A 27,948-nucleotide genomic window follows, 5' to 3' on the forward strand; every position below is an offset into this window, starting at 1 on the left:
ATCATAACTACTTCAGTTTTTTTTTCCAGCTCCAGTAACATTTGTTTTTTTTTCTGTATAGACATTTTAACCTACTTACCTTGCTTGATTCATGTACTTCATGCATTGTTCTAAAGATATAGGGGTGCCTGGCTGGCTCAGTTGGTAGAGCATGGGACTCTTGATCTTGAGGTTGTGAGTTCGAGCCCCACATTGGGTGTAGAGGTTACTTAAAAATAAAATCTTAAAAAAAAGAGAGAGATAGCAATTTGTCAATTAAACATAGACACATAAATCTCAGTGATGAATTTGTCTCTCTTTTTTTTTTACTGTGCTCAGTGGTCCCTTCATATGAATTATTCTGAACAAGGGGTAATACATTATGTTTGTACTCCATATTGTTATCAGGTATATTGTGGACACATATATGGGAACAATCTTGATAATTTTAAAAATCCAGAAATTTTCTTCGAATCCAGAAACTTCAATGATAGATTATATGTAAAATATATATTTCAAATATGTTGAAGTAATAGTTCTTAAAAAAAGTCTGAGAATTTATTATTGAATTGTGAATCTTTTTCTCCTGTAGGTTGGAAAAGAGACTGTTCAAACCACTGAGGATCAGATTTTGAAGAGAGATATGCCACCAGCATTTATTAAGTGAGTAATTAAAACTTTCTTCTCTTGCTAAGCAGAATAATCCTCTTGTTAGGAAAGAAAATTAACTGATTCCAGGAACAACTTTTTTTTTTTTAATGTATTTACAATTGAAATTTTGACTTTTGGTCTTTTAACACTCTGGTTCCCTACTGTTGATTGTATTCATTGCTGTTAAGTATTTTTGACATAATAATTTTTAATAAAACTGTGACTTCTGAGTTTCATTGTGTGGAATGGAAAGGATTCAGAAACATTCTGACCTTAGCAGGCATGAATCTGAGTAATATGCTAGACACTTTTGCTTGGAGATAAGGGAATAAGAATAGATACAAACTTTAAAAAATTAATTGCAATGTATTTCAGTAACATTTTAAATTTAAGTTATATTTATATATCAGCCAAACTCCTACAAACAATTTGCAGGTGTTTTGGCCTATCCTGAGTAAAAGCTGAGATACTAACTTCTGATTAGTTAAACCTTTGTCAAGTTCTTAATTATGTTGTCTTTGATCAATGGCTTTTTTCTGTGGCAGTCAAGTACTTTGTAAAAGTAAAGGCTAATGCATAAGACAAGAAAAAAGTAGAACCTCTACAAGTCAAGAGTAAGGTAAGTCTATTCAGTTACAAAAAGAAGGGCAGAGGATTTGAATAGGCACTTCAAAAGAGAGGAAATCCAAATGGCCAAAAAATTAGGAACAGGTGCTCTATCTCATTAGTCATCAGAGCAGTGCAAATTATTCTATTATAATCTCTAAATTAAGAAGTCTGATAGTATCAGTTGTTGATAAGGATGTGGAGCAATTGGAACTCTCATACACTGCTGTTGGGAACGTAAATTGGTGCAGCCACTTTGGAAAACAGTTTGGTGTTAGTAAAGTAGAAGACAGGCAATTCTTAGAGACACTTATGCTCATGCACACTGGATCTATATATGAAAATTTTAGTGTCAACATTGTTTATGATGACCCCATTGATCTATTCGTAGTAGAATGGATGAAAACAATTATGGTATAGTCATAAATTGGAATACTAATCAGTAACAAAAAGGATTGAAAATGGTTAATTTTATGTTATATGAATTTCACCTTAATTAAAAAAAATGAATGAATCTCAAAAATAATTGAGAGAGGGGCGCCTGGGTAGCTCAGATGGTTAAGTATCTGCCTTCGGCTCAGGTCATGATCCTGGGGTCCTGGGATCGAGCCCCACATCGGGCTCCTGCCTCTGTGGGCAGACTGCTTCTTCCTCTGCCTTTGCCTCTTCCCCTGCTCATGCTCTCTCTCTCTCTCTCTCTCTCTGTCTCAAATGAATAAATAAAATCTTAAAAAAAATAATTGAGAGAAATGAATGATAGATATGTAGGTAGATAGATATGTAGGTCCCATTTATTTAAAGTTCAAAAACATGTAGAAATAAACTGTGTTGTTTATGGATGCCTACTTACGTGGTTAAAAGATAAAGATAAGTAAGGAAATAATGATTGCAAAAGTTAGGTTAGTAGTACCTCTGGGAGGAAGGAAGAGGGTTATACTTGGGGAGAGGCACACAGGGGCTTCTAAAATGGTAATAATGTAAAAACAAACAAATAAATAAAACGGTAATGTATTTCTTGACATAAGTGTTTAGTTATATGGGTGGTTGTTTTATTCTTTATATTATACATGTTTTATAGAATTTTCTGTATGTATGTTACATATCACAATTTTAAATAAAGTGAGAAGTATTCCTTTATTTTTATCCTCCTTATGTTCTATTTTCATTGAACAGATGCAAAATTTCACCCATATTGATGTCTTCTTATTTCTAACTTACTTGAGTGGGTGCTTCTACATAACGGTGTTTCTGTTAATTCTGCAAAATGTTCATGTGTCAGGAAGTAAGGGGCCAGAAGCATCTGGTTTTTTGTAGAGGCTGTTTTGTGGGAGTATCTTGTCTGATTTGCCTTCTTTGGACTTGGTAACCTTCAAGGTTTCTTCCAGCTCTAAGCAATATGAGCCTACTTTATGTGCCATTTCATCAGCGTAGTAATATTAAGAGGAGTCCTATGCTGTCAGTTAAACACTATAGTTAAGCTTATATTTATGTTATGTTAGAAACATAGGTCTAGCTGTACCTGTTTGCCGCTCACCCCCTGGAAGCTACACAGTGTGGCGAGATAATGTACAGGGTTTCAACATCAGGTAGATATTTGAACTATATAACCCTATAGAAAGTTCCTTTCAACCCTGACATTTAAGTCTATGAATATAATTTGGTAAATGAATTTCTTCAGGAAACTCATTTCTGCTCATTCCCAGAGATATATCCTTGAAGTATGCTATGTGCTCTCACAGGCTTCTTTGGGGACTTAGAGAAATTAAGGAGTGTGTGTTAGTTGTGATAATATTTTCAAAAAAGTAGGTAACTTTAAAACAAAATAAAACTTCATTGATCACCCTTGGTGGTAACTAGGACACCAATCCCTTACTCTGGTAATTGGTTATTTATTTATTTATTGGTAATTGGTAATTTAGAGAAAAAAATTAAGCATTTTTCTTGCCTTTCCAGAGGTTCTTTGAAATATTAAAAATAGAACTACCCACATGATCCAGCAATTCCAATTCTGTTTATTTATCCAAAGGAAACAAAATCACTATCTCAAAAAGATATGCGCACTCCCATGTTCATTGCAACATTACTTATAATAGCCAAGACATGGAAACAATCTGTGTATACATCACAGAATGAATGGATAAAGAAAATATGATATGTTTGTATATGTTTGTGTGTGTGTGTATATATACATACATATATGTATTTATATGTATATATACACACACAGGAATATGAGGGAAGTGAATGAAGGTAGTTGAATGGTACAGACTTCAGTTATAAGATAAGTCCTGGGGATGTAATGTACAGCATAGTAACTATAATTAACAATACTGTATTGTATATTTGGAAGTTGCTAAGGGAATAGATGTTAAAAGTTACCTCCCCTTCACCCAAAATTGTAACTATCTTGCCTTCCCTCTACAGACTCTCTTGCACAGTAGCCTAATAACCCTAGTTGATGAGGGGAATTCTAACCAACAAATGTGGACTTAATGATAGAATTAGAAAGTCATAATTATGCAATTTTAATTATGCATAATAGAATTATGCAATTTTAAACAGTTGATTTACGTAAGGATCATCAATAGATGAAACCATTCGGAGGTTTTAACCTTTATTCCACCACGGGGGAAAAATCCTGGTCTCCGTGGGGAATCAGGGAAAAACACTGTGTTATGATCAACTGAGAAATTTACTGAGCAATGTTTAAAAAGTACATAAAACTTAATATGTTATTTGAAAATAGGGTAGAGTATAAACAATATGACTGTGGTTGTCAAACAAATTTCGGGGGCAAATATTCCACAATTTAAAACATTACGGCTCTTCATGCTTTTCTTTAGAATGCAAAATGAAGCAGAAAATAACTTCACTAGATGCCTTGACTTGAAGGGGGAGGGAACAGAGAGGGAAACAGATGGAAGCAATTAATGACATCCTTGGAACTGTTGAGTAGGACATTCTTTTGGGCTGTTTGGTTGATGTTTGGAGGTTTCCAGGGCATGACAGAGCTTCCTCTGTCATCCACTTTTACAAAGACTTCTAAATAGTGTCTGCTTAGGCAACACTAAAGAATAAAATATGTTTTAAAATTTTGTTCTTAGATTAATTTCTGTTCCTAGAATGTTTGAATGTCAGGACTAGTGAAAACAGAATCTTGGTCTGTAGATAGATTTATACCTAAGCAATCTGATATATGTTTAGAGATTTTTTAGGGAAAGATATATTTTCAGGACTTGTGACATTTTTAGGATTTGGGGGTTGTCAAAATCAAGTCATAGTCTATTTGAGTGACTGGCAGTTAAGGGCATGTTGATATGTTGGAGAATGGGTTTAATATCAGTTAAAGATTATATATTTGAGTTTTAACTTTCGATGAGGGGCTTCTAATGCTTGGGCAATTCCTTATTGTAAAAATGAGAACATTTTAATATAGAACAAAATTTGCATTGTTAAAGAAAGGCTTTCTTTTGGGTGGAGCAAAAGTTATCTGATCTCTAACTGCCCTAGCAGATAGAGTTTACAATTTACTAATTTTACCCAAGATTGTAATAATAGCCACACTGTTGCACAGGAGGTGTAGGGTTGCATGATGATTGCTACAGAAACTGTCTCAATCTTCATAAACTTCAGGAGTGTAACGGTCATGCTTTACTGTTAAAATATTGGTTAGATTTGCATAATATTGGTTAGATTTTCCCTGTAAGAAGTCATTTGTTCCTTTAGAGACTGTAGCAGAAGAGTATTTTGCATCATTGTCAGTTATCATCATTATCAGGCAGCAGCAGCAGTAATATTTATGTGTAATTGATTAATGAGCTAGACACACTGGTTAATTATTTATTGATTACCTTCTATTATGTCTAGCACACTACATGCTACATAGGATGGCAGTTCTTACCAGTGTATTATGAACGATCACTTGTAAGATTTATTATAAGTTATTTATTAGTAGTAATAAAATGCCAAAATTTGCAAATGCTTTATTTTTTTAAAGTAAATTGAGCATATTCAAAGTCATATGTATAGTAACAACCCTCTCGTTCCTGTTTACTAGGTAATTGTTTTTTTTTCTTTTAATTTTTATTGAAGTATAATATATTCACTTTCTTTATATTATGCTTTTTTTTTTTTAGGAGAGATATTAGTGAAATTATAGCTGTTATGGCTGGAAATTGTGCATAATCCCGGATACACCCATGGAGGGATGTCATACATGTTGGTTTTATCCTTTTTTTTAAAAAAGATTTTATTTATTTATTTGACAGAGAAAGAGAAAGGGAGAGAGAGCACAAGCAGGGGATTGGCAGGCAGAGGGAGAGGGAGAAGCAGAGTCCCTGCTGAGCAGGGAGCCCGGCTTGGGGTTTGATCCCAGGACCCCCAGATCCAACCTGAGCCAAAGGTAGGTCCTTAACTGACTGAGCCACCCAGGCGCCCCCATGTGGCTTTTATTCTTCTGTGTATCATAGAGGAACAAATTTCTGCTGCAGAGAAATTTTTTTAAGATGCTTTAAGCAGGGGGTGCCTGGCTGGCTCGGTTAGTGGAGTATGCAACTCATGATCTCAGGGTTGTGAGTTCCAGCCCCATGTTGGGTTGCTTTAAAAATATAAAATCTTTTTTAAAAAAAGAAGTAAAAAAATTCTTTAAGAAGTTTTAAATTGAAGAGCTGTAACGTGGAGGGGCACCTGGGTGGCACAATCGGTTAAGTGTCTGACTCTTGGTTTTTGGCTCAGGTCTGATCTCAGGGTTGTGAGATTGAGCCTGGTGTCCGCTCCTGCTTAGTGCAGAATCCGCTTGAGTTTCTCTCTCCCTTTCCCTCTGCCCCTACCCCACCACTTGCACGCTCTCTCTCTCTCTCTCTCAAGTAAGTAAGTAAGTAAAGGAGCTGTAATGCGGACTGACTTTCCCTATATAATAGGAATTCAGAGAAAGTGCTATCACTGTAGGTAGGAATAGTAGAAAGAACCTGCACGTAGGAAGTGGGACTTGGGAAAGATAGATGTGGGGAAAAGGAAGATACTCCGGTTGGAATGAACTAGAGGAGCAAGTCATGGGGCCTGTGAGGAAAGGGACAGTCATGTTGGGAGTGGTAGGAACTAAGCTGAGGTAAGTTCTGCTAGGTGATTAAGGCCCTTGGAAGCCAGGCAGAGGAATCTGGAATTGGGCCGCAGAGAAGCTTTGCAGTTCTTGAGCAGTAAGATGACAAGCTGAAAGTGGTTTTTCACAATTCATAGCCAAATACTGGATGAGTAATAGGGCTAGTGAAGGAGAGTAAGCTATATGAACCTACCAGATTCATTTTCTGCCAGTGTGGATTTACTTCAGATGGATTCCTTATAGGTAAAAAATGTTTATGGCATACTATTTTATTTGCCTTGAAAAAGTTGCTGTTGTAGTGTACAATGGAATTTCATTCTTATTTCTGGGATGGGGCAGAAATGAAAAGGGAGACAGTTTTTGGACCCTATCCAAGGGTGTTGAGTATCTGAATGTATGAAAATGTGTCACTTGTGAGGTGGTCTTGTGGTATGAACTCCTTAAAAAGGGCATCAGTGGCTTTGTTGGCAGGCAAATGATAGTTTGATTTAGAACCGCAAAGTGTTGCCACTTTCTGTTCAGTGTTGCTCTGAACAGTCTGCTTGAAATCATCAAAACTTGGGTTGATTCACCAGCTTGGATTATTTTTGAAACATATTGTAATGTCTAGGCCTATTGAATAAAAGAATGTTCCTAAAATACTATGTGAAAGGGTTTATGAACTATTAACAATCTGCATGATTGCCATTAATCATATTTCCTAGAAAATTGCCCTATCTTAACTCTTAAACTTTATTAGGTAAGCCCAATTACAGTAATATTTGTATAATTATACCTTGATTGATATTCCTGTACTATAAAGAAGAAATTTGAAAAGGGTTGAAACATGCTTACACTTAATTTAGATCTCTTTAGACCTAAAATAGTGGTGTCATATTTTTAGATCACCAGCCGTTGTATTTAGCTTTTCCTTTGCTTATGATCTTGAACACTCAAAATAATCTGTGGTGAAGTTTATATTTTTAAACACTCTTCTCAGTAAAAGTGCCCAGAATATTTCTTTTTAGGATTAATTCTTTGATCATACCACTCAATGCACTTTGTTTATCTGGGGCTAGTGTGTGATTCTAATGTTTTATTTTTTAACTTGGGTTTTTTGTGGTCCTTTCCATTGCTATTTAAGAGAGGATTTTTGTCTCTTAACATAGATGATCAAGGTTCTGTGAGACAGTTATTCACATCTGCTGGCTGACTTACTGCATTATTTACCTAGAGCAACACTCAAACTTTAAATAGTTCACCTTTGAACTTGTCACATTAAACATAATCGGGTACTGCTGTTTTTCACAGACTTTCTCAAACAAAAATGATTTAAGTTTTTAGTCTTCTCAATCATGAACTCTGAGTCTGTATTATTAATTTAGCAGGAGAGTTCCAAACAGTTTGGCAGGGATTTGATCCTTGCTTTACTTAAGAAATAAACCAAACTTTAAACGTGTAATCCTTTGGCTTCTATTTCTACAGAGTAATCAAAATCATATGATTGAAAGGAACTCAAGGGACCAAGGGAACTCACATTTATTAAGTACATATTATTGGGAGGTAGTTACATATTTTCATTTTCTGAGAACATCAACTTCAGGTATTGATAAATTCATTTTACAGGTAAAAAACTGAGGTTTGACAAACTTTAACGCACCCAGGGTCTGCTCAGCTTGTTATGTGGCAGGACATGGTTCCTGTTGGTGGTCTCATGGCTTCTGAATCCATGTTTTTTCCACCCTCTGACCTTGCACGAAGTCATGTAGTCTATCCTTCTCTCTCAGGCAGTGCTAATTTTATACCACTCGTAGAGGATAGCAGTTTACACTTTTCCTAAGCATTTCCACAGAAGGAATATTACAGATGTACTTTGTGATGTATTGCAGTGTCTTGCAACTCTTAAGCTGTAAAGAAGTTAAAGTCATAACATTTTAAAGTTAAAAGGAATCCTAGAGATTATTTACTCCAGCTGCTTTATTTTATAGATGAATGGAGGTCATTGGCTTTGTCTGCCTTACTGCCCCAAACCAAACAGAAACGCTATGAATAATTAGACACAAGTATTCCCTTAATTATTACCTTATTGTTCCTATATAGGGCAAGTCCCAAATCAAGAAATTCTCAAGATTAAAATTTTTCCCCCCACATCTGTTTAAAATCTTTATTTTTCTTTCCTTAGAGAACCTTATAAAAATAGCTCCATTTCTTGAATACCTTTTATGAACTGGGTCCTTTAAGTTGTATTCTTTAATTCACCTCATCTTGCAGTTGAGGAAGCTAAGACCCAGAGAAACTCAGGAACTTGTTGCAAAGTCTCCCAGTACATCAATGGTAGAGGCAGGATTCAAACCCTGGACTGACTCCCACGCTGTGCTCATTCCAGTATGCTAAGACTCCCTCTTCGTTACAAGAACTTCTTATAACATAATAGTTTTTGTGAGACTTAAATGAGTGAGATAATGTATATGAAAGTACCTGGAAAGAAAAAAAGACATTTGGTGATTATTAGCTTCCTTCCTTAGCTTCTCAGTCTTTTTTTCTCAGTCCTTTTCTTCAAATATGAAGTCACTTACTTTTTTAAGCTTTTCTCAGAGAAATTTCCCCAAATTTGTTGTCTCCTATGGTAAGGTCTTTAAGAAAAACAAAACAAAGCAAAACATGACTGCTTGTTTTTATTTAAAGCTCTTTCTGTAGCTATTGAGATGATAATGCAATTTTTATCCTTTATGGGATAGACTCTGGTCTACTACATGAATATAGATTTTGTGATGGTGAACCATCTTTGCCTTTCTAGGATAAACCCTACTTGGTTGTGGTTTTAAAAAAAGAAAACACAGTGCTAAATTCAATTTGCTAATATTTTAAAAGGATATTGCTTCTTTGTTCATGAGGTATCTTGATCTATAATTTTCTTGTTCTCTTCTTATCCAGTTGTGGTGTCAAGTTTATTTTAGCTTCATAAAATATGATCTTTTTCTAGTTTTTGAAACAGTTTACATAAAATAAACATTATCTGTTTTTTGAAAGTTTGGCCAAACTTGAATATGAAACTCTGGGTCTAGTGTCTTTTGGAAGAAGAAACTTGATTACTCATTCAGTGCCCTTTTTTTCTTCTTTATCTATTCTGGTCTTAAATTCATTTTGAGTCAACTTTGCTAATATGATACTTTTCTAAGAAGTTATCCATTCATCTAAGCTCACAAATTTATTAGTATGAAGTTCATAGTAACCTATTTCTCTTTTTCATTTGTAACATCTCTGGTTACATCACCTTTTTTGTTCAGTGTTATTTATTTCTGCCTTTTTTCTTTACTTATTACTCTTTTAGAGATTTATGTTTTATTATTTTCCCTCAGTGGTCTATTTCATTAAATTCTTTCATATTTATTATTTACTTGTTTTTTAATTGAAGTAGAGTTGACACACAATGTTATATTCGTTTCAGGTGTACAACATAAGATCTTTGACAAGTTTATACATTGAACTGTGCTTACAAGTGTTGCTTCCATCTGTCACCATACAACACCATTGATATTTCCTATGCTATGCCTTTTAGTCCCAAGACTTACTCATTCCATATTAAGTTTATTATTTAAATACCTTACTTTCAATATTTCAGTCTTTACATTCAAGCTTTCTTGTTTTTAAATAAATATATTTTAGGCTCTTAATTTTGTTTTAAATTCTACTACAAGTTTGGAAGCAGCTATTGGTATGTTTTGTTATTATTCTATGTTTTTACACTAAAGAAAAGGATACAAACAGTTTACCCATTTCTTTCACCCCTGACCCCTGCCTCTGGCAACCACCAATCTCTTTTTTGTGTCTTTGAGGTTGGTTGGTCATCCATCCATCTATCCATCCATCCATGCATTTATTTGATTGATTGATTTCACATATAAGAGAGATGGTATGGTATTTGTCTTTGTCTTATTTCACTTACCATAATGCTCTTGAGGCCCATCCATGTTACAAATAGCAAGATTTCATTCTTTTTTTTATGGCCAAATAATATTTAATTATATATATACACCACAGTTTCTTTATCCATTTATCCATTGACAGATACTTAAGATGTTTCCATATTTTAGTTATTGTAATAAGTAATGCTGCAGGGAACATAGGCATGCATATATCTTTTCAAGTTAGTGTTTTCATTTTCTTTGGGTAAAAACCCAGAAGCAGAATTGCTGGATCATATGATAGTTCTATTTTTAATTTTTTGAGAAACCTCCATACTGTTTCCACAGTGGCTGCACCAGTTTGAATTCCCACCAGCAGTGCACAAGGGTTCCCTTTTCTCCACATCCTCATCAACACTTGTTATTTCTAGTCTTTTGATAATAGCCATTCTGTAAGGTGTAAGATGATATCTCATTGTGGTTTTGATTTGCATTTTCCTGATGATTAGTAATATAGCGTACCTTTTCATGATGTGTCTGTTGGCCATTTGTATGTCTTCTTTGAAAAAATGTCCATTCATATCTTCTGCCCATTTTTTAAATTGGATTGATTGTTTTTTTGCACTTGAGTTGTAGGAGTTCTTTATATATTTTGGATATTAGCCCCATATCAGATATAGGATTTACAAATATTTTCTCCCGTTCAGTAGGTTGCCTTTTCCCCATTTTGTTGGTGGTTTCCTTTGGTGTGCAGAAGATTTTTAGTATGATGTAGTCCTACTTATTTTTGCTTTGTTGCTTTTGTTTTTGTTGTTAGGTTAAAAAAAGTCATTGTCAAGACCTGTGTCAAGGAGCTTACCACTTATGTTGTCTTTTAGGAGTATCATGGTTTCAGGTTTATATTCAAGTCTTTAATCCATTTTGAATTAATTTTTGTGAGTGATGGAAGATAGGGGTCCAGTTTTTGGGCATCTGGGTGGCTCAGTTGGTTAAGCATCCGATTCTTGATCTCAGCTCAGGTCTTGATCAGGTTGGGAGTTTGAGCCCTGCATTGGGCTCTGTGCTGGGCATAGAGCCTACTTAAAAAAAAAAAAAGAAAAAGATAGAGGTCCAGTTTTATTCTTTTGCATGTGGCTGTTCAGTTTTATCAACACCATTTATTGAAGAGACTGTCCTTTCACCATTGTATATTCTTCACTTCTTTGCCATAAATTAATTGGCCATACATATGTGGGTTTATTCTGGGCTCTCTTTCCGTTCCATTGATTTATGTGTCTGTTTTTAAGCCAGTACCATACTATTTTAATGAGTATAGCTTTGTAACATAGGTTGAAATCAGGGAGTGTGATGCCTCCAGCTTTGTTCTTGTTCCTCAAGATTGTTTTGTCTATTCAGAATCTTTTTTGGTTCCATACAAATTTTAGGATTGTCCTATTTCTGTGAAAAATGCCACTGAAATTTTGAGAGGGATTGCATTGAATCTGTATATTGCTTTGTGTAGGATGGACATTTTAACGATATTAATTCCTCTAATCCATGAGCTTGGAGTACTTTTCTGTTTATTTGTGTCTTCAATTTATTTCATTAATGTCTTGTTGTTTTCAGCATATAGGTCTTTCACCTCCTTGGTTAAATTTATTCCTAGGTTTGTTATTCTTTTTGATGCAGTTATAAATGGGATTGTGAATTTTCCAGCTATAGAAACTTTAATGGTTGTAATTTTGGTTGTGAATTTCTCTTTAACAAATATGCTTTATTTAGGAGTATGTTTTAAAATTTTAAAAATTCTTTTTACTGTCTTTTTATTGTTCTATTTCTAATTTAATTGCATTGTGCCCAAAACATGATTGGTATAATATGATATAATATCACTCCTTGGAAATTCTTTTGTGATATAATGTATGGTCAGTTTTGGTTAAGTGTGCTATGTGTGCTTGAAAAGAAAGTATATTCCCTTTTTGCTTGGGTTAGGGTTTTCTTTATATCAATTAGGTCAAAATATAAATATTATTATTATTATTATTATTATTGTTTTAAGATTTTATTTTAAAGTAATCTATACACCGAATGTGGGACTTGAGCTCACAACCCTGAGATCAAAAGTCATATGCTCTGGTGACTGAGTCAGTAGAGCTCGTGACTAAATATTATTGATCAAACTTTTTATTGCCTTACTATTTTGTCTGTTTGAACTATCAGTTTATGATGAAGTATGTTGAAGTCTCCTATAATAATTGTAGGCTTGTCAGTTTTTCTTAGAATTGTCAGCTTTAGTTTTATATATTTCAAAGCAATATTATTAGTAGTAAGTGGTTACAAGGTTATGATTCCCCTGGGTCCTAAATTCTGTCAATTATTTTGTTATTTATTACTCCTTTTAAAGAAAGATTTATTTATTCATTAGAGAGAGCATGTTCGTGCACACGAACAGGGGATGGGGCAAGGGGGAAGGAAAGAGAGAATCTCTAGCAGACTCCTGGCTGAGCACGGAGCCCTATGTGGCCCGATCCCATGACCCTGACTGAGATCATGACCTGAGCCAAAATCAAGAGTCGGACACTCAGCTGACTGAGTCACCCAGGTGCCCATTTATTGCCCTTTTTAAAGAATGGCTGTTGATTGATGTTAGTCTACTGTTGACTTATATCTTCAGATTTTTTTGTAAACCCTATCTTAATTTTTGGCAGTTTCTTTTCATAAGTAAAAATATTCTCCTACGGTGTCTATTCCATTTCACTTTGTATTTAGGTATTTATACCCCTAACTCATTCATTACACTCTGCTGTAGAACAGTGATTGTCAACTTTTTTTAGCATAAGGACCTTCAAGTAATAATGAGATTTATTATTATTATTTGATTAAGAATGGATAAGAATGAAAGATGCAGTGATTTTACAATGTTTTAAAGTACAATTTTGCTTTATTCATCACAATAGCTTTAAGATATATTAAAAACCTACTAGTATCTGTAAGACACATTTGCTTCTGTATTCTGTTTTCGGCTGTAATCCTACCATGAGTGGGAGGAAGGACCATAGGAACCAATGGACCTACAGGTAGCTGTGAACCTTGCAGGCTGGAATCTCCTCTCCCTTCACAGATGCCAGATTTGAACAGGGGGTGAAGGAAGTGGGGAGAAAGACTATGACTAATCATTCAGACTTTGAAGGATTCAAAGGGTATGACTCATACTCTACCTTTCAAATAAGCAGCCTACCAGGACTTGAAGAGCATGTGGTTTGGGCATTAGTGACACTCTTAACGTTCTTTCCCAACATGCCGCTTCCTCTTCAGTTAATCTCTTAGCTCTGGCAGAATTCTGTTCTGTTTGAAGACCGAGTTAAAACTGGTCGTATACTCTCCTATTTTCGTCTGAAAGAAAAGAATTTAGTGAGCCCGTGGTGTTTGTATCTTTTAGCTTTGGTATCTCAGTATACATGTTCAGCAAAAAGAGATTGGTGTGGCCCTTGAAAGGCTTTGAATGTTTTAAATATGACTCATTGTGGTTTCTAATTTTAGTTTTGGGTGTATACATGCAGTGTCCTATACTATCACTGAGTTAAGAAAGGGATAGGAATAATTGGTGGATGGGGCCTGTAGGATCTTTAAATCTGGGAGCCCGGGATTGGACCAGCCTGTTTTAGTGTTATCACAGTGTACATGTGGGTGAATTGCTGCCATGTACTTTCTACTTGAACTAGATTGAAGTTTGTCATTGTACTCTGTGTTCCCAACTCCCTCCTAAAAACTGTAACTATTCTTGGGGCCTTCACTCAGGTTTCTAGATGACTAATGGCTGAGGATCCTTGACCTTTCTCAAAATGGCAACACCAGGACCAAAGCAAATTGGCTAGTTCTAGTCCTGGGATGCCACAGAATGATTCTACTTTTGCTATTTCAAAGTAGAGTTTGTGCCAGATGGCGAGTATATGAAAGAAATATTTATTTTCACACATCTCCCTGAGACTTTTGTAATCTTCACATCTCTTTTTTTTTTAAAAAGATTATTTATTTTAGGGAGAGAAACAGAGAGAGAGAGTGCGAGTGCGGAGAGGGGCAGGGAGAGAGGGAGAAAGAGAATCCTCAAGCAGACTCCCCGCCGAGTGTGGAGCCTGATGTAGGGCTCCGTCCCAGGACCCTGAGATCATGACCTGAGCTGAAACCAAGGGTTGGATGCTTAACTGACTGAGCCGCCTGGGCATCCCATTCACTTCCGTTATTTTTATTATTACTTTTTAATGTATATATGTATATACATGTATATACACAACAAGATCTGAGGATGAAATGAATCGCTTAATAGAGGAAGCACTTCCTATAGGACGGACACTAGAAAGGCTGAACTGTCTGTTGCTGATGCCTGAAATTTCACTGGAGCTCATTTGTTAACAATTTAAATGATTAAATGCCTGGTGAAGGGAGAATTTTCAAGGTCTCAGCAGTCATTTTCACTTATCGTATGTTCGACTGAGGCTAGGCTCTAAATATGGGAAAGCAGAGAGAGTTTGAGGGCCTGACCCGTACCCCACACTCTGGCCTCTCTCTCAGGCTCAGGCCTCAACTTTAATACTATTTTCAAATGATACCATATATGTAGTCGTAGAGAAAAAGAGGAAGTCTTAAAAGAAGGTGTTGGGGTGCCTGGGGCGCTCAGTTGATTAAGCATCTGACTCTTGGTCTCAGCTCCGGTCATGATCTCAGGGTCATGAGATGGAGCCCTGTGTCAGGCTCTGGGCTCAGCATGGAGTCTGCTTGGGATTCTTTCCCTCTTCTGCTCCCTCCTCCTGTGCTCCCCCCTCAAGTAAATAAAATCTTAAAAGAACGTGTTTATCATGCATTTAAAATGATTAAATGTACACTTAAGTGTACCACCGTTTTTATTACCCTGTTTTTGCATTTCTTAATTTTGAAATATGATGGGCTTCTCAAACTTGGAAGTGATCTGGGCCTTTTTTGACCTCTGAGAGACCCTACACAGATGGGAAGGAAAAGAAGTCTCAACAAGGATTGAGATAAGAGCAGGAAGAGCCTTGACAGTCAATTTTGCCTGCCAAATAATTATGCCAATGCCAGCCTGGTAGGAAATGGCGGTGATGGAGGTGCTGGGTGCAGTGGCCACAGGGGGGAAAGCCTCACCGACCAGGTGATCATGTTCTTCTTTGGCCTGTTGCCTTCCTATCTTCCAAATGTTGTTTTGTGTGATTGATATGCTTGTGGCCTGACCAACTCTCTCTCTTGAAAGGACAGGTCCAAAATGTAAACACCTGCTTCTTTGGGTGTGCTCCAGGGTAATCCAACTTCCATGAAATCAGATTTTCAGGTGTTCTGCTCCACAGCACCTCAGTCTTTAGCAAACAGAATGCGTGCGTGCGTGTGTGTGTGTGTGTGTGTGTGTGTGTGTGACAGTGTGTATAGCCTAAATGGCTAAACTGATTAAGTTCAGATTATATTAAAACGGGGATTTTGACATAGGATCATTTCCCCTGCCCCCCAATATGTTTGTTTGTTTGTTTGTTTGTTTGTGGTGGGGTGAAGTTTAACTTGTTGAATGTTTCAGAGAGCTTTTCCGTTTTATATTATGGAGCAGTATATGTCTAAATAGGCCCAGCACACTGTTCCCTTTACAGTATTTTGTTCCAAAGCTCTGAGCTCTACTTTCCTCTGCTAAATCAGTGAGCTGGCATTTGCTAGGTGATTTTTACAGGAGCTGACTGAGATTGTGTGGCTTCAGAGTGAGTGAGTTACCTGCACTTTGTGATAGTAGACTGCCCTCTCTAGTCAAACCAGGTCTATGGCAAATGCATGTTATTTTTCGCAGAAAGGACGTGTGTGTGTGTGTGTGTGTGTGTGTGTGTGTGAGAGAGAGATTTATTCCATTGGATAAAGAACTCAAAGAGATGCTGTGCAGAGGATCATCTTTATAAGTAGTGCTGAGCTTCTGAGACAGGAGCAATGTTGTCTCCACCTTCCCCATCAACACTTTATTAACCTCTCAGGTAAAAATGACTATTTCCATTCTTATGTCCCCTTGTTATGTGCTGGATGTACTTCTAAATACTAATGTATTTTTGTTTACATGTATGTCTTCTCCTCCGGAGGTGGTAACCCTCCAAAGGTAGGGACTTAAAAATACTTTGTATACCTAGGATTCATATATCATGTAGCAGGTCCTCAATAGTTAGAGGAACAAATATATGAAAGAATTAAACTAAAGGAATTTAAGATTGGATGCGGTCTAGTAGAACCTTTAAAAATGACTTATGACAATCTCTATTTTTAAGATTTTATTTATTTGAGAGCAGAGCGAGAGAGAGAGCACAAGTGAGGGGAGGGGCGGTGGGAGAGGGAGAAGCAGACTCCCTACCAAGCAGGGAGCCCGATGTGGGGCTTGATCCCAGGACCCTGGGATCATGACCTGAGCCGAAGGCAGACGCTTAACGACTGAGCCACCCAGGTGCCCCTGGGATCTTCATATATCTTAAATTGTATCAAGTTATATGACATGTAATCCTGGAAAGAATGGATTAGTGGGTTATGAGTGAACATATTTTGGGTCCTGTGAGGCTGTCATTGGTCCACTAATCTACAGAATAAGAATTTTCTGTTAAGTTGAAGACTCAATGGCAGAGAGAAGCTTTCAACTTGTAATAGTTGATTGATTTAAAGTGTCTAAATCACTATTATTAGGATATAGTCAAGATATGTAATTATTTAGGAAACAGACCTTTTTCCCTACTGTCATTCTCCAAAGTGCTTTTTAAAAAATTTCGATTTGTGTTAAAAAGTAGAAGATCGCTTTAAGAAGTAAGGCAGCTTGAATGTTTTAATAAAATCTCATTTTCTGCAGACAAGACAGACTCCTATCTGTTTCTAACCACTGGTTAGTCATGGTGGGATTTGTTTGGCTTTTATGAATGCCATTAAATTTTAATGTACAGATCAGATGTCTTAGAAAGACATCTGTAGAAAAAATGGTACAGTATCTGTTTAGCCCTATCATTTTACCACACAAGGGAACCATTAGTCGGAGAATCAAATTGATTCCTGCAGAGGTTTTCGATTTTCAACCTTTTTTTTTTTTCTGTTTCTTTTCTCCACGATGGTTTTTTATTTTTTTCCCACATTTGAAACACTTATGCAGTAACTGGATCCTTGCAAGTAGGTGTAGCACAACCATTGCATTCTGTGATTCTTAGGTTTGTTTGCTTTAATTTCAGCAGCATTCATGTTACCTGGAAATAAAATCAAGTTTTGTGGCTTTTTAAAGTTAATGATTTCTGTGGGCCTGTACTGGGTGAAAATTCATTTATTTGTTCATTCAGCAGTTATTTAGTGGACACTTGTTATGTGTCAGGCATTCTGCTTTGTGACTACATTAATGAACAAGATAGACAAAGTTCTTGGCCTTGCTGACCTTAGAGTCTTGTGGAAAATAGAGAAAACTAAATTGAGAGGGTGTGATAAGTCTCATGGGAGCACATAGGAGAGGTACTTGTAGATTTGGGATGGTTTCCTGAAGGAAGAGTCATTTAAAGGCAGAATCTGAGAGAATAAGTAGTGGTTAGTAAAGCAAAAAAGGGGAGAGAGGGAGAGGTGTTTGAATTAGTGAGAATGGATATAAAAAATCTTGAAGCAAGACGTCAGTGCTCTTTCAACTAATGGCCTTCAAAGAGTGGTTGGCCGTCCCTAAAGATCTTTTGAAATACTTCTTTTGAATATTTTAAACTTTTTATTTACAAATTTTTATTTATTTTATTTTATTTTAATTCCAGTGTAGGTAACATACAGTGTTTTGGGGATGCCTTGGGTGGCTTAGTAGGTTAAGCATCTGCCTTTGGCTCAGGTCATGATCTCAGGGTCTTGGGATTGAGCCTTACATATGCTCTTGGCTCAGTGGGGAGCCTGCTTCTCCCTCTCCCTCTCCTCCGTGCTCTCTCCCTCAAATAAATAAATAAAATCTTAAAAAAAAAAACCATACAGTGTTATATTAGTTTTAGGTGTACAATATAGTAATTCAACACTTCCATACAACACCCAGTGCTCATCACAAGTACACACCTTAATCCCCATCACCTATTTCACCCTCCTCCCCCACCTCCCCTCTGGTAACCATCAGTTTGTTCTCAACAGTTAAGAGTCTGTTTCTTGGCTTGTTTCTCTCTTTTTTCCCCCTTGCTCATTTGTTTTGTTTCTTAAATTCCAGAAACATTTTTAAATCATAAGTTTAGTTGCACAGCATGTATTTTCTGCCATATTGTGTATTATATACCTGTCTTAAATATGTTTCCATGTAATTTTGGTTCATTTGATTTATGGAAAACATCTGCCATAATCATTGGCAGAGCCAGTTCTTATTGTATATCTAGTCAGCTGAATCAAATTTACTTTTTTGAAACTTCATTTTTAAAAAAGTTCTTTAGTCGTCTTTTAAACATATTTAAATAATAAGAATTATTTTTATATTTACTCACATAGTTAACATTTAGTTATTTATAACATTTTGTTGTTTGTTAGTTGTCATTTTTTTTTCCCCCTGTAAATCCAAGTTTCCATCTGGTATAATTTTTCTTCTTCCTGAAGATTTCCTTTAATTTACCCTATAGTTCAGGTTTGCTGCTGATGAACTCTTTCAGCTCTTACATATCTGAAAAAGTCTTTATTTCACCTTAATTTTTGAAATGCATATTTTTTGGGGTATAGATTTTTGAGGTTGACAGGTTTGTTTTTTTCTTTCAGTACTTCACTGTCTTATGGCTTGCATTGTTTCCAGTGAGAAGTCTGTTATTCTTCGTTCCTCTGTATTTAAAGTGTCATTTTTCTCCTGCTACTTTTAATATTTTCTCTTTAATCTTGATTTTTAAGCAATTTTATTTATGTTCCTTTAAGCAATTTATGATGTGCCTTGTTGTAGTTCTCTTGATATTTTTTGTGCTTGGGGTTTATTGAGCTTCTTGGACCTGGGGCTTTATAGTGTTCATTAAATATAGAAAAATTTTGGCCATCATTTCTTCAAATATTGTTTTCTGTCTCCCTCCTTCCTCTCTTTTGGAGACTCAAATTGCAAATATATCAGGCTGCTTAGAGTTGTACCACAGCTCAGTGATGATCTGTTCATTTTTTTTGTCTTTTTTTCTCCCTTGTTTCATTTTGGATAATTTTAATTGCTATGACTTGAATTTCACTGATCTTTTTTTCATGACGTATCTTATCTGCTAGTAATTTATTGAGTGTATTTTTGTATCTGAGACACATTTCCAGTTGTTGTGTTTGAGGCTTGTTTTTATATCTTTCATTTATCTATTTAATATACTCAAACTTTCCGGGCGCCTGGGTGGCTCAGTTGGTTAAGCGACTGCCTTTGGCTCAGGTCATGATCCTGGAGTCCCGGGATCGAGTCCCACATCGGGCTCCCTGCTCAGCGGGGAGTCTGCTCTTCCCTCTGACCCTCTTCCCTCTCGTGCTCTCTATCTCTCATTCTCTGTCTCTCAAATAAATAAATAAAATCTTTAAAAAAATATACTCAAACTTTCCTTTAGCTTTTGAACATATGGAATACAGTTGTAATAATGGTTTTAACATTCTTGTCTATTGATTCTATCATCTGTGTCATTTCTGGGTTGTTTTTGAATTATTTTTTTTCTTTTCATTGTGGGTGGTGTTTTCATGCCTATTTAATGTCTGGCAAATTTCAGTTGGAGGCCAGTGTCATATTGTTGTTGTAACAAACACAACACAGATGTTTTGTCTTCCAGTTCTGGAGTTCAGAAGTCCAAAATGGGTTAATTGTGTTTCTTCTGGAGATTCTAGAGAATCTGTTTCTTTGCCTTTTCCAGCTTCTAGAAGCTGCTCAAATTCCTTGGCTTGTAGCCCTGCATCACTCTTACCTCTGCTGCTTTTTTTTTTTCTTAAAATTTTTATTGTTATGTTAATCACCATACATTACATCATTAATTTTTTTTAAAGATTTTATTTATTTATTCATGAGAGACAGAGAGAGAGAGAGGCAGAGGGAGAAGCAGGCTCCCAAGGAGCAGGGAGCCCGATGCGGGACTTGATCCCAGGACCCTGGGATCATGACCTGAGCTGAAGGCAGACGCTTAACCATCTGAGCCACCCAGGCGCCCCATCATTAGTTTTTGATGTAGTGTTCCATGATTCATTGTTTGTGCATAACACCCAGTGCTCCACAGATGTAGTGTTCCATGGTTCATTGTTTGTGCATAACACCCAGTGCTCCATGCAGAACGTGTCCTCTTTAATACCCATCACCAGGCTAACCCATCCCCCCCACCCCCCTCCCGTCCAGAACCCTCAGTTTGTTTTTCAGAGTCCATCGTCTCTCATGGTTCGTCTCCCCCTCCGATTTCCCCCCTTTCCCCCATTCCCCTCCTGCTATCTTCTTTTTTTTTTCTTTCCTTAACATGTATTGCATTATTTGTTTCAGAGGTACAGATCTGTGATTCAACAGTCTTGCACAATTCACAGCGCTCACCATAGCACATACCCTCCCCAATGTCCATCACCCAGCCACCCCATCCCTCCCACCCCCCACCACTCCAGCAACTCTCAGCCTGTTTCCTGAGATTAAGAATTCCTCATATCAGTGAGGTCATATGATACATGTCTTTCTCTGACTGACTTATTTCACTCAGCATAACACCCTCCAGTTTCATCCACGTCATTGCAAATGGCAAGATCTCATTCCTTTTGATGGCTGCATAATATTCCATTGTGTATATATACCACATCGTCTTTATCCATTCATCTGTTGATGGACATCTTGGCTCTTTCCACAGTTTGACTATTGTGGACATTGCTGTTATAAACATTGGGGTGCACGTACCCCTTGGGATCCCTACATTTGTATCTTTGTGGTAAATACCCAGTAGTGCAATTGTTGGATCATATGGTAGCTCTATTTTCAACTTTATGAGGAACCTCCATACTGTTTTTCAGAGTGGTTGCACTTACCTCTGCTTCTGTCATCATATATTTTTCTGCTTCTTTTTTTACATCATAGTGAAATAATACCTTCAATGTGCAATAATACAGCTGTCAACCTAGAAATCTGTACTACTGAAATAGTCTTTGAAGTAGAGGGCAAAATAGATATTTTCAAACAAACAAAAATGGTTACATTTTGTCACCAGCATTCTCTTAAGAGGAAATTCTAAAGAATGTAATTCAGACAGCATCAGATGATTCTAGATGTAAGGCCTGAGATATACAAGGGAATGATTATCCAAAATATGGGACACTTTGTTGGTAAATATAAACAAACTTTGACTTATATAGTATAATAATGTAAAATATAACAAGATTTAAAGGTTTAAAATGAAAGATACAACATTTTATACATGAAAACAATGTAAACAAAACAAAACTTGAAAACAGTAGCATAAAGGTCAGGAAAGGGATGATTGGGAATTAAGTATCCTAAGATCATTTTTTGTTTGGGAAGAAGGTAAAAATATTGACTCATTTTAGATTTTTATGAGACTGATGAACTGCCAGCTGTGTTAAGAGGACAGCTTTTATTTTAGATTTTTAACACGCCAAGTATGCATGCTGAAGTATTTAAGGTAACCACAAAAAGCACAGAGTGTATAACCTTTAAAATTGTAAAGGGAATAAGAAAAAGGTAGAAAAAACTAGCAATCTTCTCCTTGCCCCCCCCAAAAAAGGGGAAAAATATGTTAAAATTACAGGCTATATGGAAAATAAATAATAAGATATAAAAATAATTCTAGGGGCACCTGAGCGGCTCAGCTCAGTTGGTTAGGTCCCCGACTCTTCGTTTTCGCTCAGATCATGATCTCAGGGTTGTGGGATTGAGCGTCGAGTCAGGCTCTGTGTTGGGTGTGGGGCCTGCTTAGGATTCTCTCTTTCCCTGTGCCTCTGCCCTTCCCTCTCTTTCTCTCTCTCTAATAAAAAAAAAAAAATTCTAAAAAAAAAAAAAAGGATGGGGTGTCTGGGTGGCTCAGTCGGTTGGGCGTCTGTCTTCTGCTCAGGTCATGATCCCAGAGTGCTGGGATTGAGCCCCCAAGTTGGGCTCCCTGCTCAGCAGGGGGTCTGCTTCTCCCTCTCCTCCCCTGTTCTCTCTCTCCCTCTCAAATAAACAAACAAAATCTTGGAAAAAAAAGAAAATAATTCTAAATATACCAGTAATATTAATAAATTTAAATGGGCTAAATCATTAAGTTAAAAATTCCTGAACTGGATTAAAAATATGTAGCTATATGTTATTTAAAAAGATACATCTAAAACACAATGACAGAGAAATTGAAAATAGTCAAAGAAAACTGATTTGCAATATTAATGTCAGACAAATTAGACATTAAGGCAACAAACATGGGAGATATAGAGAGGTGTTACATATGATAAATAGGTTCAGGTTATATAATAATTGTAAATTTATATGTACCTAAAAAGTTAGCTTCAATATATATATATATATATATATATATATATATATATATATATATATATATATATAACACAAATAGAACTACAAGGAGATATAGACTAATCTGTTGTTATGGTAGGAGATTTCATCGCTCAGTAATTGATAAAAGACAATAAATATCAGCAAGGATATAGAAAATTTGAACAGTTTTAATTAACAAGCTTGAGCTAGTGGAATATGTAAAATATTTCACGTAAAAATTGGAGCATACTCATTCTTTTCAGGCACACATAGAAAATTTATAAAAATTGATCATATGTTAAGCCATCAAGCTAGCCTCAACACATTTCAAAATTCAAACCCTTGTTATCTTACAGGCTACATTCTCTGGCATGTTGCAGTTAATGATAAATCAATAGCAAAAAGATAACTAGAAAAGCCCCCCTTTTTTTAAAAGTACATCCAACAATTCATTGTCAAAGATGTCATATTATTTAGAGCTGGATGATAACAAAAATGCTACCTGTCAAAACTCTTGGGGCCCATTAACATTAAAAAACAAAACAAAACAGGGCGCCTGGGTGGCTCAGTTGGTTAAGCGACTGCCTTTGGCTTAGGTCATGATCCTGGAGTCCCGGGATCAAGTCCTGCATCGGGCTCCCTGCTCAGCAGGGAGTCTGCTTCTCCCTCTGACCCTCTTCCCTCTCGTGCTCTCTATCTCTCATTCTCTCTCTCTCTCAAGTAAATAAATAAATAAATCTAAAAAACAAAACAAAACAAAACAAACCCACTCCACCCACAACAGTTTCATTAGTAACAGGGACATGCAAATTAAATTCACAATAATTTAGCATTTCACAATGACCGCATTGGCATATTAAAAATTTACAATGCCAAGGTAAGGTTGTGGAGCAATTGTGAACACTGCTGGTCCGCGTATTAAACTGGTGTAATCACTTTGGAAGACTGGCTTTCCTTGATAGAGTTTGAATATAGCATTTTCTGCAACCCAGTTTTTCCACTACTAGATATACTGTTCGTGTGCACCAGAAGCCAGTATAAGAATGTTCATAGTAGTAGTATTGATAGAAACACCAGTAAAAAATATAATAACCTAGAATACCTCTAATGTCAATCAGAAGTCGAATGGGTAAATTATGGTATATCCATACAGTGGAATATGACACATTAGCGATAGTCCTCAACATGATGGGTCTCAAAATCATAATATTGAACAAAAGCATATGTAACAGTACAGTTACACTAATTTAAGATTTTAATATGTATAGACAAAACTAAATGGCACTTGTTTAGGTATGTATGGATAGATAGGTGCTGAAAGTATACAAAAAAATCAAGAGAATAATTAACAAAATTCAGGATAATGATTAGTTCTGGTTAGGTGGGGCTTCTAAAGTACTTGGTAATATTTCATTTCTGAAGTATGATTGTTGTATATGTGATACTTGCTTGAGCATAATGGTCATACAGTGTTTGTATAATTTTATTTTACAACTTAAAAAATATAAAAATATTCTTAACTTCATTAATAATCAAATAAATGCAAATTAAAACTATGTTGAGTAAAAAGCACCTGCAAAATAGGCAAAAATATTTGCAAATTATATATCTGATAAAGATTTAATACCCAGAGTATATGAATAATTCTGACAACTCAACAACATGACAAACATCCCAATTAAAAAATGAACAAAGGACTTCAATAAACTTTTCTCCAAAGAAGATATACAGATAGCCCACAGGCACATGAAAAGATGTTCATCTTTGATCAGTAAAGAAATCACATTAGAACCATGAGATACCACTTCACACCTGGTAGGATGGCTTTAACCCCCCAAAACCTTAAGAACCAAAAAATAACAAGTGTTGGCAAAGATGTGAAGAAATAGGAACCCTTCTACAAAGCTGGTGGGAATGTAAAGTGGTGCAATTGCTGTGGAAAACAGTTTGGCATTTCCTCAAAAAATTAACATAGACTTCCACTTGTAGGTATATATCCAAGAGAAATGAAAACCTAAATCCACATGGAAATTGTGTATGAATGTTAGTAGCAGCATTATTCATAATTGCCAAAAGGTGGAAGCAACTCAGATGTCCATCAATACATGGATGGATAAGCAAATTTTCAAATTTTTACATATACACATACAATAAAATATTCAGGTATGAAAAAGAACAAACTACTGACACATGCTATAACCTCGATGAACCTTGAAAACATTTATGCTAAGTGAAAGAAGCCAGACACAAAAAGTCACATAGTCACATGATTCTTTTTATATGATATATCCAGAATTGGTAAATTCATAGAGACCGAAAGCAAATTAGTGGTCACGAGGGGATGGGGGAAAGGGGGAGATGGGGAGTGATTACATACCATGTTTCAGGGTGCATTTCTGAAGTGTTATCACAAGTTTTGACCCGAGAGAGGTGGTAGTTGCTCATCATTGTGAATACACTAAATGCCATTGAATTGTATGTACCCTTTAGAGCAACTAATTGTGTTATGTGAATTTTACCTTAGTTAAAAAACTATATTGAAATCCAGCTTTGGTCTCTCATATTGGTGAAGATAAACTTAAGTTTGATTCTATACCAAGTTGTTGAGACTGAGGAAACAGGTACTGCTGTCATCCATTGGGGGGGGGATGTTAATAACCTCTGTGGATGGCAATATAGCAACATTTGTCAAAATTGTAAATGTCTACACCTTTGATTCAGCGATTCCTTTCTGGCCTGTATCCTACAGATATATACATTTTACATTGATATTTTTCAAGGTGATTTTTTTGTAGCAGGCTAATAAATTATGGACTAGTTATGTAGCTGTATTAAAGAATGAGGAGGAAAAAATAAAGAATGAGGAGGCTCTTTATGTACTTTCATTAGAATATCTCTAAGTTAAATTAAGTGGAAAAAGCAGAATGCAGAGAGTATGCCTGGTATGATCCTATTTGTATAAAAAAGGAGGAAGCCTGTTTTTGTTTCTTATGCATGAAGTGTCTTATTTTAAAGAATACAGAGGAGACTCATAACATTGGTTGCAAGTAGATGGAATATGAATGACTAGGAGATAGTGGAAAGAAGGTGATTTTTCACTGACTGTCATATGTATGAATATACATATCTCTATAAGTTAAATTAAAAATTTAATTTAAAATTTAAAAAGGAACAGTAAACAACCAGTTTTAAGAGTGATCCAAAGCCACAGCAATGAGGTCTTGCTCTTTACTGATTCATTCATTCATTCTTTCATTCATTGTTACATATGATCAGGTTGTCTGTGTTATTAAACTGTATTAACATTAAACTATCAATAACTGGTTCAGTTATTAATGCCAGTGACATTTTATTTATTTTTATTTTATTTTATTTTATTTGAGAGAGAGAGAATGAGAGAGAGAGAGAGAGCACATGAGAGGGGGTGGGTCAGGGAAAAGCAGACTCCCTGCTGAGCAGGGAGCCCAATGCGAGACTTGATCCCGGGGCTCCAGGATCATTACCTGAGCTGAAGGCAGTCGCTTAACCAACTGAGCCACCCAGGCGCCCCACTAGTGACATTTTAATTAACAATATAGTTTTATAGGTTTGTTTTCAAACAGTCCAGTGGATTTGTCAAATCCATTTAGCTAGATGAATGGGAAATTTATGCATTACTTCATACTTTTTGTTTCCTCCTAATCCTTTCTGTTATCTGATTATTAAATTTCACTTAACCCAGTGCTTTGGCATTTTAGTTCTAGATAATAAATCTGAAACTGTTGTCAAGGTTTTCTGTTCTTTGTGTAGTGTCTTTTAATGGCAGTGTGTATAGGGTGAGAAAGAAGAAAACAAAGGAGTTGCCGAGATGTATAGCAACCTAAAGTGAAAGGTCTAAAACATTTTGTCATCATTTTTTGTTGCCAGGAAATAACAAAGAACAAGGGCTTAGTGCTTTGAATGAGGTGAATGAATGGATGGATGGATGGATGAATGGATGTGTAGCCCTTAATTGTAGATTTTAAGAGCTAAAAACTTAAGTCCTGTTGTAACTTGGTCTTGGCTGTTTTCCATGTCTGAAAAAAAATGTGAATATGTCCCTTTACATTCTTTACATTTGCATTTTCTATTCTTCTGCTTGGTTCTGCCAGGGAGTTAACTCCATGTTCCTCCCCACAGGGTTGAGAATGCTTGCACCAAGCTTGTCCAGGCAGCCCAGATGCTTCAGTCAGACCCTTACTCGGTGCCTGCTCGAGATTATCTAATCGATGGGTCAAGGGGCATCCTCTCTGGCACATCAGACCTGCTCCTCACCTTCGATGAGGCTGAGGTAGGCAATCTGAGGCCCATGCAGACCTCTTCCAGACAAAAGTCTTAAAGATAGTTTTGAAGGTAATAATGGAGGATTGGTGATGATTTAGAATGAGAAAATGTTGAATAGCTACCCAGCTGAATTAGCATGTTTTCCACTTATTATTCACTCACTTGACTAAAAACTGAAATGCATTTTCAGGTTCGTAAAATTATTAGAGTTTGCAAAGGAATTTTGGAATATCTTACAGTGGCAGAGGTGGTGGAAACTATGGAAGATTTGGTCACCTACACAAAGAATCTTGGACCAGGTTAGTCATGTCCAGTTTTTATAATAAAATGTTTTTATGGATTGTCTAGGTCTGATCAAGGTGGAAGGAGGACTCCCCCCTGCCTTTTGCAGAAGATAAGTAATGATGCATTGGGCTTTGAGGTGTATCTCCTCTTTTGATGGAGCTGACGCTGGGTTTCTACTTGAGATATCATTGTCTCTGAAAGCTGAATTTGCTTTCTACAAATCCTGGCCCTGCCTAATGAATTAAACTAGACATTGCAAATGTTGCTGGAGAATGTAGGAAATACTTTTCTATCACTGTAATGCTTAAGGCCACCCTGAATTCTGACCTCTCCATTCCACATTATACAGCATTCCTTCGCTGTCTGCCAGCTAGCCTGTAGCTCTTTAATGACCTCTTAGCTCGTTAATTAGCCCGCCTACTATTATGGATTCATGCCCTAGCCCGAGGCTGCATAATATAATCAGACCTAGAAGGAGAGAAGAACTGTGACTAAATCTCTTTTTGAAATGATTGTTTAGTCACCTGAGAACTGAATATTCAAAATACATGAACAGATACCAGCTTTTTCTGTTAGAGCCATGTAACATGAACTGGAGGGTTCTTAAAGTATGATTGAGACCAAACATCAGATGTTTAACTTGTCAGTATTAAAGATCGCATACCACCTCATAAAAGTCTTTTGTATTAGGTAAAATGATTCTTAACAGTGTTTTC

At 36.2% G+C, this 27,948-nt stretch overlaps 1 protein-coding gene across 2 annotated transcripts in view; it reads left to right on the forward strand.

Moving 5' to 3' along the window:
* Positions 1-27,948, forward strand: part of VCL (vinculin) — a 110,805-nt gene that overhangs the window by 35,827 nt on the left and 47,030 nt on the right. For both annotated transcript variants that reach the window (XM_027595856.2, XM_027595857.2), the window contains exons 2-4: positions 572-642; positions 26,804-26,954; positions 27,138-27,246. In XM_027595856.2, coding sequence (XP_027451657.1) covers positions 572-642; positions 26,804-26,954; positions 27,138-27,246 — 331 coding nt within the window. The remainder of the gene's footprint in view (positions 1-571; positions 643-26,803; positions 26,955-27,137; positions 27,247-27,948) is intronic.

The sequence above is a fragment of the Zalophus californianus genome, chromosome 15 (assembly GCF_009762305.2).
Source record: "Zalophus californianus isolate mZalCal1 chromosome 15, mZalCal1.pri.v2, whole genome shotgun sequence".
In the NCBI taxonomy this organism is placed as follows: Eukaryota; Metazoa; Chordata; class Mammalia; order Carnivora; family Otariidae; genus Zalophus; species Zalophus californianus.